This window comes from Cynocephalus volans, chromosome 11 (genome assembly GCF_027409185.1).
Source record: "Cynocephalus volans isolate mCynVol1 chromosome 11, mCynVol1.pri, whole genome shotgun sequence".
Lineage (NCBI taxonomy): Eukaryota > Metazoa > Chordata > Mammalia > Dermoptera > Cynocephalidae > Cynocephalus > Cynocephalus volans.
Genome location: NC_084470.1, coordinates 386,011 through 398,379, shown reverse-complemented (window position 1 = coordinate 398,379; position 12,369 = coordinate 386,011). Strand labels below are relative to the sequence as shown.

The following is a 12,369-nucleotide window of genomic DNA, read 5'->3' as shown; positions in this document are numbered from 1 at the left end:
GAGGAAGACAGATGATCTCTTCTATTTTTTTCCTAAAAAGGACCTGCTTTGTAAAAGCGTAAGGTCAAATTTGAGAGTGTGACATGGTGCCAAAAACAGAGCAAACACCTCACTCAACTCTTTCATTGTGCTCTCCAAGGATTAGCACATAAACTAACTGTTGGCAAATATAAGACAAAATAAACTTACTGTTAATTTTAATTTTACTTACTTTTCAAACACATTTTGTTTTCCCAGTATCCACAATGAGATGTTGGTCCCAGTTTCGGGTATTCTTTTTCTGATACCATTTAGCCTCGAACCTTCCATACTTTAATCAATTCTGAACTTTCTAATTTGGTGAAAGCTTTCTTTTTATAATCGTAACACTGCCATTCACTGTTACTTTATAATAAATATTCAGAAAAGGCAAATTTTACACTCTTCTTTTTTAAAATGTCCTGTCTAATCTTATATTTTTATTCTTCTAACTGAACTCTAGAATCCTTTTGCCAAGTTCTCCCAAGTACCTTTGGGATTTTACATTAGTATTTGTTATTATTATTAATAGAAGCTCACATTTACTGAAAATTTGCTATATGTCAGGCACTTGCTAAGCATTTTCCACGTACTACTATATTTAATTTGGCCAACAACTCTACAGTAAAATACTATTATTATTCCTATTTATAGAAGAGTAAATGAAGGGCAGCCCAACAAACTTGTTCCATATCATATAACCGATAAAGGGCCAACTAGTTCTGGAATCCATGTACTTCTGATGTGACAGTCCATGTCATAACAGTATTTTCCCATTTTGGAACTTACTCCCCGTTTTTTTTTTTTTTTTTAATGTATAGACAAAGTATTGTATTCTCTGTAGGAAAAACAGGTTCAGAAGCCAGTTAGTCATTTTTCCTGAGGCCTTTCCTATATTAAATTCTTCTAAATTTCCTTAACAAAATACTCCAAACTTATAAAAAATTCAAAGTGTAAAACTGACAGTTTCACATTGTCACAATGACAATATGAAAGTACACCAAACGTCTTATCAAGCATCTAAATGAGACCCTGGAGAATTAAATTTAAATTCTGTTGAAACAGATCATTTGGAAGTAGTCAAACTGTTAAGGCAAGAAGTCATTAACTCAAGTTAAAATACTAAAAAGGGGGAGTTTTAAATATATCTCCCAAAAGGATAGACTAGAAACCTTATTCAGATTTATACTTTGTATTTTCTCCTATCCACTTAATATAGCAAAGATACACAAAACACTAATTCCTAGGTGATCCATACCATATCTCAGAACAATAAATTTTCTGATCCATATCTGAGAAAAGATTCACCTTATTATCAAACCTTCTTTGCTTTCTCCCCCCATCCCCTGCCTTCCTTTTGGCCCAGAAATCTGGCAGTGCTGAAGAAAATACAGCTGAAGCTATAACCCACTATGACTTCTGATTCATTTTATCACATCTGAAGCACAGTAAGTCGAGGCACGTGATCAGCCTGGGCTGCCCGAGCCCTTGCTCCCTGCCCACCTTGCTCTGCCTGCCCGGCTGGGGGGCCCATACCATTTGCTCTCCAAGCTTCCATCTGGTGGGCCACCATCTACCTGTATCACTTCTTGTTGGGCAAAGCATCAACCAGACAAAATAAAATTTTAAAAAAACCTAAAGAGGTAATAAAGAGGTAATAAAAGTTCTGGTGTTCATGAGATTAAAATGATTGTTCAAGTATCATGAGTTAGGTCCACTTGTGTATGCATTTTTAACACATGTGCTTGAGAGATTCAAATCTTTGCTGTAATTAGGGCTACTGAAATATCGTCCTGGACCCTGAGGTCATAAAAGTAAGCCTGTAGCATACTAAGGTAAGTCTCTTAGCCCCGGCACCTGCAGGGACAAAGCAAGTCCCATACACGCATGAGAAGCCAGCTAGCCCACTAAATCATTTCCATTCAGATTGCTCAAAAACACTCCCCTGGTGGCCCTCAGTGACTCTTGCTCTAACAGTAGAGTGAGTACAGCTGAGATTGGAAAAAGACATTTAATGGAAGTGAATTCCTTACAAGCCATTTTCCCAGCAGAAAGATATGAATACCAGGGCAGTGAATGAGTTTGGTAAGTGTGATATAGGTCTGCAATAAAAAGAATTCATTCAGAAAAGGTTAAATGAAAACCTGATATAGAGCTGATAAAGGCAAGCAGTAGAAATGTGAGGCAAAAAAGTCCATAAGGTTATTCCCAGCAGGAAAGATTTTCAAAGCCCAGACACCAGGGAGGATGTTGTCATCGTGGCCTTCGCTGGAGCAGAAAAGGGCCACATGCAAGGTGCTGGGCTCATAAAGTCACGAGGCCAGGAAGGACCAAGGGGGTTTTATTCTGAGATGTTTATCCATCTGCAATTTAATAGGGAACATGGTGAAATTACACACACTCCTCCTTTTCGTGCTCACTACTTAGTCACTTCACTTTCTTAGGCTTTCGTCACCTCAGCTGTTAAGTGAGGGAGATAAGCCAAATAATGACTAAGTTTCCGTCCAGATCTTAAAAAAAAATTGTGTCTGTGAAAAATGCTTTGTAGCTTCTGATACATCTATTATAGCTAAAAGTTGCACAATTATGGGCTTAAAGCAGAATTAGCTCACAATATTTCTTATTATCTCTGTGACAATGATATCATGTGACCTATGGAGATAATAAAAATTAAGTACTAAACAAATGTAAGATAGATCTTTAATATATTCCTCACAGCAAAGAAAGGAAACTGCAAGAAACTGTTTCTGTCCTTTTCCTCCCACGCTGCTAGACCAATTTAATAAGTGAAAAGGGCAGGTCACGAACAGCTCACATGGGAGAGGCTCTGACTAGACGTGTACTTGTCCTGCCATGGTCTGTGTGGCCTAGAGGGGAGCACAGAGACTTGGACTCTAGGCCCAACCCTCCCGGTAACCGTGCAACTCCAGGCAGGACGTTTCGCTTTTCCTGCCTCCGTTTTCTATTGGTAAGACGGCAATAACTCTATACGTCTCTTCTATCTCAAAAATGTGCTAAGTACAGAGATAATGTGTGTGGAAAATCTGAGTTCTAGGGATGAAAAGTATTATAGGCAATAATTGAGCATGTTAATGACAAAGAGCACTGATTTAACAATTTTTTTAAGCTAACAGGAGGGACAGTGACTCAACCACAGAGTTGCAAGGAGGGTCATCAGCAAGTAAGAGCAAGGCTGTTCCCAAAGAGACACAGATGGGGGTCTGGGAAGGAGACCCAGGGCTGCTGCATTCCAAACGGGCAGGAAACCAGCAAGTCAGGTGGCCAACCTCATGCCTCTTCAAATCTTCTTTCATAATTTGTCCTTTTCCTTCAAGCCTCCTTTTTTTCCCCTGTGGGCAGGCAGGAACGGAGAGCCAAATACTGAGTCTGATTATAGTGAGTGTTTTCACTAAATGATGGAGTTTGGATGTGTTGTCCTCCTAGAACTCATGGAAATCTGATCCCCAATGTGGCAGTGTTGGGAACATTGAGTCATGGGGGTGGACCCCTCATGAATGGACTCATGCTCTCCCTAGGTGGGGGGATTAATGAGTGAGATCTCGCTCTGTTTGTTTCCACGAGAGCTGGTTGTTTAAAAGACCCTGGCACCTCCCCTCTCTCTCTTGCTTCCTGTCGCCATGTGATCTGCTTGTACCCGCCGGCTCCCTGCCACTTTCCGCCATGAGTAGAAGCAGCCTGAGACCTGTGCCAGATGCAGCTGTCCCAGAATCGTGAGCCAAATAAACCTCTGCTCTTTGTAAATTACCCAGTCTCAGGTATTTCTGTTATAGCAACACTAACGGACTAATACACTTACTATCTCATTAAGCCTAAATATTTATTTCTTAGGAAAATAATCCTGCAGCAGTGGAGAGAAGACAGGTGGGTGAAGACCCATGAACCAGTTAGGAGGCAGTTACGAGGGCGAGGGTGAAGAGACCCAAACAAAGCTGAACGATGGCAGAGTCGCTTCTCTGTGGAAAGGCACTTCTACCCCAAACAGGAAATACGAGGGGTCTTGAAAAAGTTCACGGAAAGATCCATATTATCTTTTAATTCTATTTCTCCGTGCACATTTTGAAGTCCCCTCATATTCTTTTGGAATAAAAGTTGGGTTCTATCTGTGCGTAGTTAAGGTAAAAATATTCCAAATCATGGAATATGGAATCCCATAACCCCCAAAAGCTAGTTTCCCACCCCCAGTCTTATATCTTCAAGCATGGTAATAATTACAGCTTGAACTCTGGAAGCGTGTCTCTGTTCCGAGCACTGTGCTATGTGCTTTACAAACACACCAGCCCCAGCAACGAGGCAGGTGTCGTTATACCCACTTTCTAAAGGAGGGAACTAGGACTCCGGAAAGTTAAGTGACACACCCAGGGTCATGTAAGTAGGAAGGGACAGGGAAGGATCCCAGCATTGGTCTGTCTGCCTGCAGAGTCTGTGCTCTTTATAGTATGCTGTGCTGTCTCCATGTTTACCTTTTAGGATTTCACCTGCATTCGTTTTTCCTGCCAGGAATGCTGACTGGAAGGGGAAGGTGGCAACGGCAGGCACATCAGCATGGGGGACAGGGAGCGAACGAAAGGCACAGACGGAAGAAGAGACAACCACGCCACTCCCCATGCCACGGCCCTCGCCTTAGGAGGACACAGATGCCACAGCTGTGCATTTAATGAACTCGTTTGTGCTGTGCTCCTTGCCGCTGCCATCCAGAGGCCAGGAGGAGGGAAGCAGGCCATGGCAGCTGCCACCTCTTAGGGACCTGAGCGCAGTACGACTGATGGCTCAGCCCCTCTGGCCGTAGGGAGGGCACACCTGGATGCCATGGCCGGCCCTGGCTGCCCCTGGAGGGCTGGCCGGGTCCACGGGTGCCTCGGCCTGCAGCCTGCCCCCACCTCCTGAGCCCCAGTCCTGTCCTTTGTCTCTCCCCTTCCTCTGATGACCACAACCCAAGCAAACAGCAGGAGCGGCCGGGCCCGTCTGGATCACATCAGCTGCTTGTATCCTCTATTTACATTTATGAAACATGGTATCGCGAGATCACATTTAGTAAAACTTTTCCTCAAAAACAGTTCTATTCTCTAATCCACTTTCTATTGGTTAGAAGCAAAGCAAATGGATCATACATTTAAAAGCAGAGGGAAGAAAAAAGACATGCCATTCTAGAAATGTCTAGCAAGCAAATACCCCAAGAGTATTTATCCAAGTGGTTGTGCCGGGATATCGGAGGGAAAACGTGAAAGCAATTTTCTTGGCTATCGTGAGTTTAACATGAATTTAAGCCCCCAGGAGCAACACAGGCGCCCTCCTTCCCTGGGGGGCAAGTGCGGGGTGCAGGCGGCGCGGGGCTCTCACCTGGCAGGACCGCGGTCCGCGGCGCCGCGGCGTCGGTGCTCACGCAGAGCCGGCCGCCCTTGGCCAGCCTGTCGCACAGCAGGGCGATGTGCTTCTTCAGTCGGCTCGTGTCCTTGGGTACGTCCAGCTGGCTGCTGAGGTTCAGAGCCTGCTCCTTCGAACTCTTCGACAGGCAGGTCTTCAACAGGTGGGAGACGGCAGCGTCCACCGCTTCTTCCCAGCCCTGGGTGCAAAAGCCAACTTTGAATTGATGCAAAGATGACAAGGAGCAAAGTGGCCACTTTACTGTTAACCAGGTCACACCGGTCATTGAGCGCTTGTGTTCAAGGGTTGGGGACTGAGAACCATGGTGGCGGGAATATTCCAGATCGGCCTGGTTTTAAATTCTAGCTCTGTCAGCTGTTTGACTTCAGCAAGTCTCACACTTAATTCCTCCTAGCCTCGTCCTCATCTACAAGCGACAATGTCAAGAGTCTGTCCCTCCGAGGCTGAGTGATTAAATGAGACAGTGCGTGAGAAGCGTGGAGCCCACGCCAGGCACAAAAGCACCTCAGGGGCAGGTCTGCGGGGGACCTGGTGGCTGAGGCTGCCAGGATGGTCGTTCTCGTTCTGCCTTATCTTTCCAGGGAAGGAGAACTGGCCAGGAAGCGGAGGACCTGGGGGGACCTCGGGGGAAACTGGAATGGACAGAAGACCCTGGTGTCTCTCAGCCACTCTTCCCACAGCTTCGGGGTTGCAGGCCAAAACCAAAGGAGCTCGTTTCAAGAGGGATTTGTGACACACAAGGGCCTGTCTGTCCTTCACTGCCCAGGTGACAATAAGTTGACACAAAGTGAGGAAGTAGGCCATGTGCCCCACTTTTGTTGGGGACAGTATGGCGGTGCTGCAGTGAAGACCTGCGCAAGCACAGTGTCCCCTCAGCATATCCCCTAGGTACATCGGTCATGGAGGACACTGGCACCAGGAGGACTGACGTAGGAGGCAGCCTCGGAAGGTTCAGATAACACGACCGACAAGCGGTGACAGGTGAAGAGAGGGAGGGGTCAGTTTACGAGCTCCACTTAGTCATCCCCAAGGGGTCCCAGAGATGACTGGGTAAGATCTTATGGGGGTCTGGAGGTCCTAAGCAGCATGATAGGGGAGTGTGAGTGAAATCTGGGTGTCATCGTCAATACGACTCCATTTGTACCGAGAGGCTGGCAAGGTCTAGAGCACCACAGGCCTGCCAAAGTGCAGTTACACAGGAAGACACTAAATGAATTTATTCTCATATAATATTGTAGAATGGCCCAAGCCGCTTACATGAGAGGTGAGAAACCTGAGACTTGGAAAGAAGGGGTCTTTGGAAGCTCTCACTGCTAGTACCACTCCATTCCCAACCTTATCATTTGGCCACTTTTCAAATATGCACATTGGACGAAGATACTCCCAAGTTTCAAACCCTAAGTCCATACGTTCAGCTTGGCATATAAGGCACTTTCTGCTCCAGCTCCTGCTCCATTGTACTCTCTTCCCATCCACCTGCACCCCACTCTCTCTCTCACTGAGGACTCTGCACGTGCTTGGCTGTCCTCCTGCAATACCCTAGCTCTTTACCTGGCCAATTCCCACTCATGACTTAGCTCGGGTACTGCCATCCCGAAGGTCACATTCATGGGCCCTCTTTGGGGCTCTGAGACCTCCTGCACCCAGCTCCATCATGGCACTCCTTCCCCTGTGCTGTGCTTGCTGTTTGCATGTCTGGTTTCCCCCATCAGAGTGCTGGAATGCTTTGCACCCCTGCACTGTGCTTAGTACACAGAGGTTGGTCAAGAAATGTGTTTGCTGGACAGAGAGATGGTGAGACCTAGGACCAGGACATTAGAGTTGAAAGGACTTTGGCGATCTTTAAGTCCAGTCTTGAGGGATCTTCCCAGGACACTTTAGACAATAGCAACCATCTGCCTTGGAATGGCTGTCTTCGAGATGCAAAATTACTACTTTTTCAAGGCTTCACTCCTTTCAGGGACATGTGTAACCGGCAGAAAGCTATTCCTGCACTGAGCCAAAATCTGCCCCATTGGCCCTTATTCCACCCTCCAGAGCCATGCAGAATAAATCCAACCTCTCTAATACATGACAGCCCTTTATATCTGTGAAGACAGCAATTCTGTACCCTCTCCTCCAGAATAAACATCCCAGTTCCTCCAGCTCTTCCTTATATAAACATGGTTTCAAGTTTTCCCTCCGTTCTGACCACTCTTCTTTGAATGAGCTCCAATTCTAAACACTTAAAAATTTATACAGCTAAGTAGAGAACCCCAAACTGACCCCGAGCACCAGGCTTGGGCTGGGAGCACAGGGTGGGACCCAGCTCCCCCCGACCCCCCGTTTTCTGGGATTCTACTTGCCAGCCTGGCCTCCAGTTGCCTCTGCTCTCTTGGCAGCTGTACCACGCTCTTGATTCACAATGAGCACACAGACGCTTAAACTCCAGCCAGCCCTTTTCCACAGCTGGCACGTTCCTCCCTCTAGGCTTATGCAGTTGGTTCCTTAGACCAAAGTACAGACTCCACATGTATCTACTAAAGAATGTCCCTCTGATTGCCACGATTGGTACTATGGGTTAAATATGTCCCCCAAAAGTTCATGTGTTGGAAACCTGTTCCCCACTGCAGTGAGATGGTGAGGCCTAGGACCAGGACCTTAGAGTTGAAGTGTTAAGAGGGCGGGAAATCTGATTACGGTATTTGAAAGGAGGGGTCTTTGAGAGGTTATTGGATTGTGAAGACTCTGTGTATTAGTCCATTCATGGATTAATGGGTTAATGGTTTAGTGGGTTAGCATGGATGTGGACTGGTGGTTATATAACGAAAACACATGAAGCTCTCTTGCCATTCTTGCCATATGATACCCTGCTTGACCGGGGACTCTCCAGAGTTCCCATCAAGGAGACCCTCCCCAGATCTGTTCTCTGGACCTTGGACTTCTCAGCCTACAAAGCCATAAGAAATAAAACTCTTTTCTTTCTAAATTACCAAGTTTCAGGTATTCTGTTGTAAGCAACAGAAAACAGACTATGACAATAGGTTAATCAGGACTTTCTATTCTATTGACCCATTTCCATCGACCCATTATTGATGCCACTAGGCAAATAAGGATATAAATAAAGAATTTTAAAATGATCTTGAAAATCCTTTCAAGAGACTGCAAAGACTGTAAAAACAGCTTCTTACCTCAAACCACTACAGAATAATAAACTAGAAAGTTTACTACAAAGACAACTCTCTATTACTACCAAATCTAAACTACACAAAATTGTCTACAACTAAAAAGTCAAAATATCTAAAATAGCCTTTGTATTTTTATAATAAAGCGAAGAGGTAAATTAAGACAAAATAGTAAACCAGCTGTCAAATTTGGTGAGGACAAATTTTCAAGTTGCTTTTGGAGCCATTGACAAAGACCTCTGGAGAATAAGCAGGAAAGACCCTTTGAATATTATTTGGCATTTGTATGCTCCGTGGTTACTGCGGCATTAAAACAGTTCCTATACACTATTCATCTGAACAAACTACTATATTCATAAATAGATTACAGTAGCATATTAGATAATTTTAAGTAGATATGGCATTTGGTTAATACAGAAGTACTACAGAATTTCTTTTCCTACTGCCAACTTGCAGATCAAGTAAAATACCATGCCACGTTCAGGCATTTGGCACGGATATTTCTTTAACATGATGAGGCACGATGCCAGTACATGAGAAAGACTGCCACTAAAATACAGAGCTATTACTTGGAGAGCCTGAATTGCTACATAAATTCAAATATGATCATAAAAAGAAATGTTTATGAGACAAAAAGAAGAGCCTCTGAAATAAGAATTTTGCTAAATAAAAATGAGATGTGATAATTCACTGATCAAAATGTAGCATACTTCCCTAATGAAATGTGAAACAAAACTACGTGGAAACCAGAAGCTGAATTGTGAGAAGTACTTTAAAGATAAGCTCTTTTAACCACCTCTTTGGTGTCTGAGTCCATCACTTTTATTCACTGACCTTAAATTGTTAAGTCTAATGTTCAGTTTTAATGTGTAAACACACCACACACACACACACACACACACACACACACACACACATGCAAATACTTAATCTTTAGCCTTTAAAGCCTAATTTAAATCACAATAACAATTTGTTTCATATTGTGAGAGTGAAAGAAAATCTTAAATTGGGGAAAATACCATTAAAAATGTCTAGGAGGGAACTAAGCATGTGCTCTCCAGTGCAAATTGATTTTTTGTTTTAGTTCTCAAATCCATAGCTTAACTCTAAAGTCCCAATTGACCTGTGTCTGGCTTTTAGAAAACAACAGCAGGTGCGAAGAGGAAGGAAGGTGGGCAGGCGGGCATTTAAATGTCTATGGGACTCTATCTTCTTTACAGCCCTTGTGAGTATCAGAAATTAACTTATTCACTGTGGGTTCTTTATGTTCACTTTTTCTAGTCTAGCATTGATAATTGGGTTTTCCTTTGTTCCTAAGACCTTGGCTCTACCCCACTGTGGTAACTTCATTTTTGTCTTAGGCCTTCTGCCTGAGCCCCTGCCTTGGGAGCCTGCTTGAAGTGTCACTCCCTGACAGCCTGGGCTGCCTTGCTCCTGCCAGATGCCCTCTAAGGAACTAGATCCGGTGGCCACGGCCCTGCTGCCTGACTTCTCCAATGCCTAATACCTGCTGTGCACATCCCCCACCATGGCTTCCCAGTTCTCAGCTTCCACGTGTCACCTGCCAGTGCAGAGGCTCCTGCACTCCATGCTGGTCCCAGATGCCTTTGTGTATCAGTGCGATGTCCAGGTGTGGCCTGTTTCCGAGAGCCAGCTCTTTAAATTCAAGGCCCTGGCCTTGCCTAGTCTGCTGCTCCTGACTGAAGTCAACTGAGCTATGCTTTCTGTGCTCCAGAGACCACACAGCTGTGCTGCGTTTCTGGTTCCTCGGCTCTACCTACTGTGCTAGTCTCCACCAGGACCAAGCAAGTGGCTTATCAGAAACAGTAATAAGCAAAAAGTTGGACCAAGTTTGTAAACTTAATTCCCTAGGGTATCAATCAAAGTAACCAAAGAAAAAATCAAACTGAAAGAGTATGTCGATGCCACCTGTAAATTAAAACAGCTGAGTTGAAGACAGCTGCCCCTAGGCTTATGGGTTCTGACTTAACCTCATCACCTGCACCGTGTGACCTTAGATAACTTACCTAATCACTCTGGGGTACATCTGAGATCTCCATAAAACAGGAATAATACTATTCACTAAACCACCCTTACATGAGTGGTAATGCACTCTGAAATCTTAAGTGGAAGGTAGTACAGAGTGGTAAGCAAATATATTCAATTCTACTTCTTTTTTTAAATCAGAAAATAGAAGTACACCATTGAAATCCAAAGTGCAAAGTAACATCCTTAAACTTTTTTTCAAACTATAAACTCCTGCTAACTTATGTTTATAATAGAATACCACATCCTTAACTGCAGTGGTATAGGGAAACACCACAAAATGCCATGGTAGCATTTAATACCACATGTGCACACAGTTAACTCTGAGAGAGAAAGGTAAAAAAGGGAGACGTGTCTAAAAGAACAGACGGAGGCTGTGTGGCGAAAGCCCAGATTTCAGTTGAGAAGACTCTCAGAATGACCTCTCGTGCATTACATACTTGAAGGCAAAACAACCTTTCCATCACATTCATTTACCTTAAAAACAAATTGTATTAAAGGGAAATAAATTTCCTCTTGAAGAGATGTAAAGGATTTACAATGAAAAGTCTTTGGTATTTATGATGGATCCACAAGGCTGTATGGTTACTATTACCTTGAATTGTATTTCATTGCATTGTGTCAGATTATACTTAGCTGAGACAAACTAAAAATAATCATACGAAGGGTCATTGTAACTTTTCAGGATGTATCTATGTTCAGATTATTTCCAAAGATTAGATTATATTCAGCAAATCTCTCTGTCATGCAAAGAGGGCTCAAAATGTTGAGCTATTCACCTTTGGAAAATAAAACAGCTCTTTGAAACTAAAATATAAAATAAAATAAAATAATAAAATAGAAAACAAGTTGTAAGATCTATACAGCATCTTAATGAGTTTTAAATCATACTCAATGGTTTTTTAAAAAGTGTTTTTTTAAAAAAACACCTTTAACTTTTTCAATTCACCACTAATAAAATGGAGAAATTTCCATCTGTACATCACGAACTCTCATCCACCAGTATCATTCGCTTTTATTTTTAATTGAAGTGATCTATTGGACTTTGGGAGTTCTTTATTTCTTTGTCATGACTCAGAAGCTGTAAAATCTAATTGAGGTTTCAACCAAAGTGGACCAGGGTGAAAAATCAAGCACACTGCTTCCTGTTGGATTAAAACGTAAAACCACGTTAACAAAAACTAAGCACCTTCATAGGGTGTAGCTGCAGTACAAGCAAAAAGCATAAGGTTGCTGCAAACCAACATATTCCAATCCTTTTTTTTTTTAAAGCTTATGTTTTGCCAAGAGATCTGCATTTGACCTGTACTCCCATCCCGACCCCAATGCTTTAGAGGAACACAAAGTATATTACCTGAATTATTATAAAACTTGATCCTGGATGGTCATAATCAGTTTAAAAAAAAACAAAACATTAATGATGTCCAGTGGAGCCAATCACCTCAAATAAGCATTAAGGTTTGCTTCCTGCAAAAGCTCCCTGGCACGTGCACTGTTCAGAAGCAACTTACAAAAAAATTAAGACTAGAAAATCAAATTAATAATGCAGATTCCAGGGGGAAGCTGCTTCTGGTGATGGTAGATTAGATCATTTGGACCAATTTCCCCAATGAGAATAACTAGAAAAAATATCCATGTAAATCATTTCCTTGAAGACACAGGAAAGCTAACAAACTAGTTAAAAATTACCAGAACAAGATCCAGGGGACAACAGAGGCCCAGGAAGGTGATCCGTGAG

At 43.3% G+C, this 12,369-nt stretch overlaps 1 protein-coding gene across 6 annotated transcripts in view; it reads right to left on the bottom strand.

Moving 5' to 3' along the window:
* BBS9 (Bardet-Biedl syndrome 9) overlaps positions 1-12,369 on the bottom strand; it is a 445,357-nt gene that overhangs the window by 69,216 nt on the left and 363,772 nt on the right. For all 6 annotated transcript variants that reach the window (XM_063113569.1, XM_063113571.1, XM_063113574.1 and 3 more), the window contains one exon: positions 5,377-5,599. In XM_063113569.1, the coding sequence (XP_062969639.1) occupies positions 5,377-5,599 (223 nt within the window). The remainder of the gene's footprint in view (positions 1-5,376; positions 5,600-12,369) is intronic.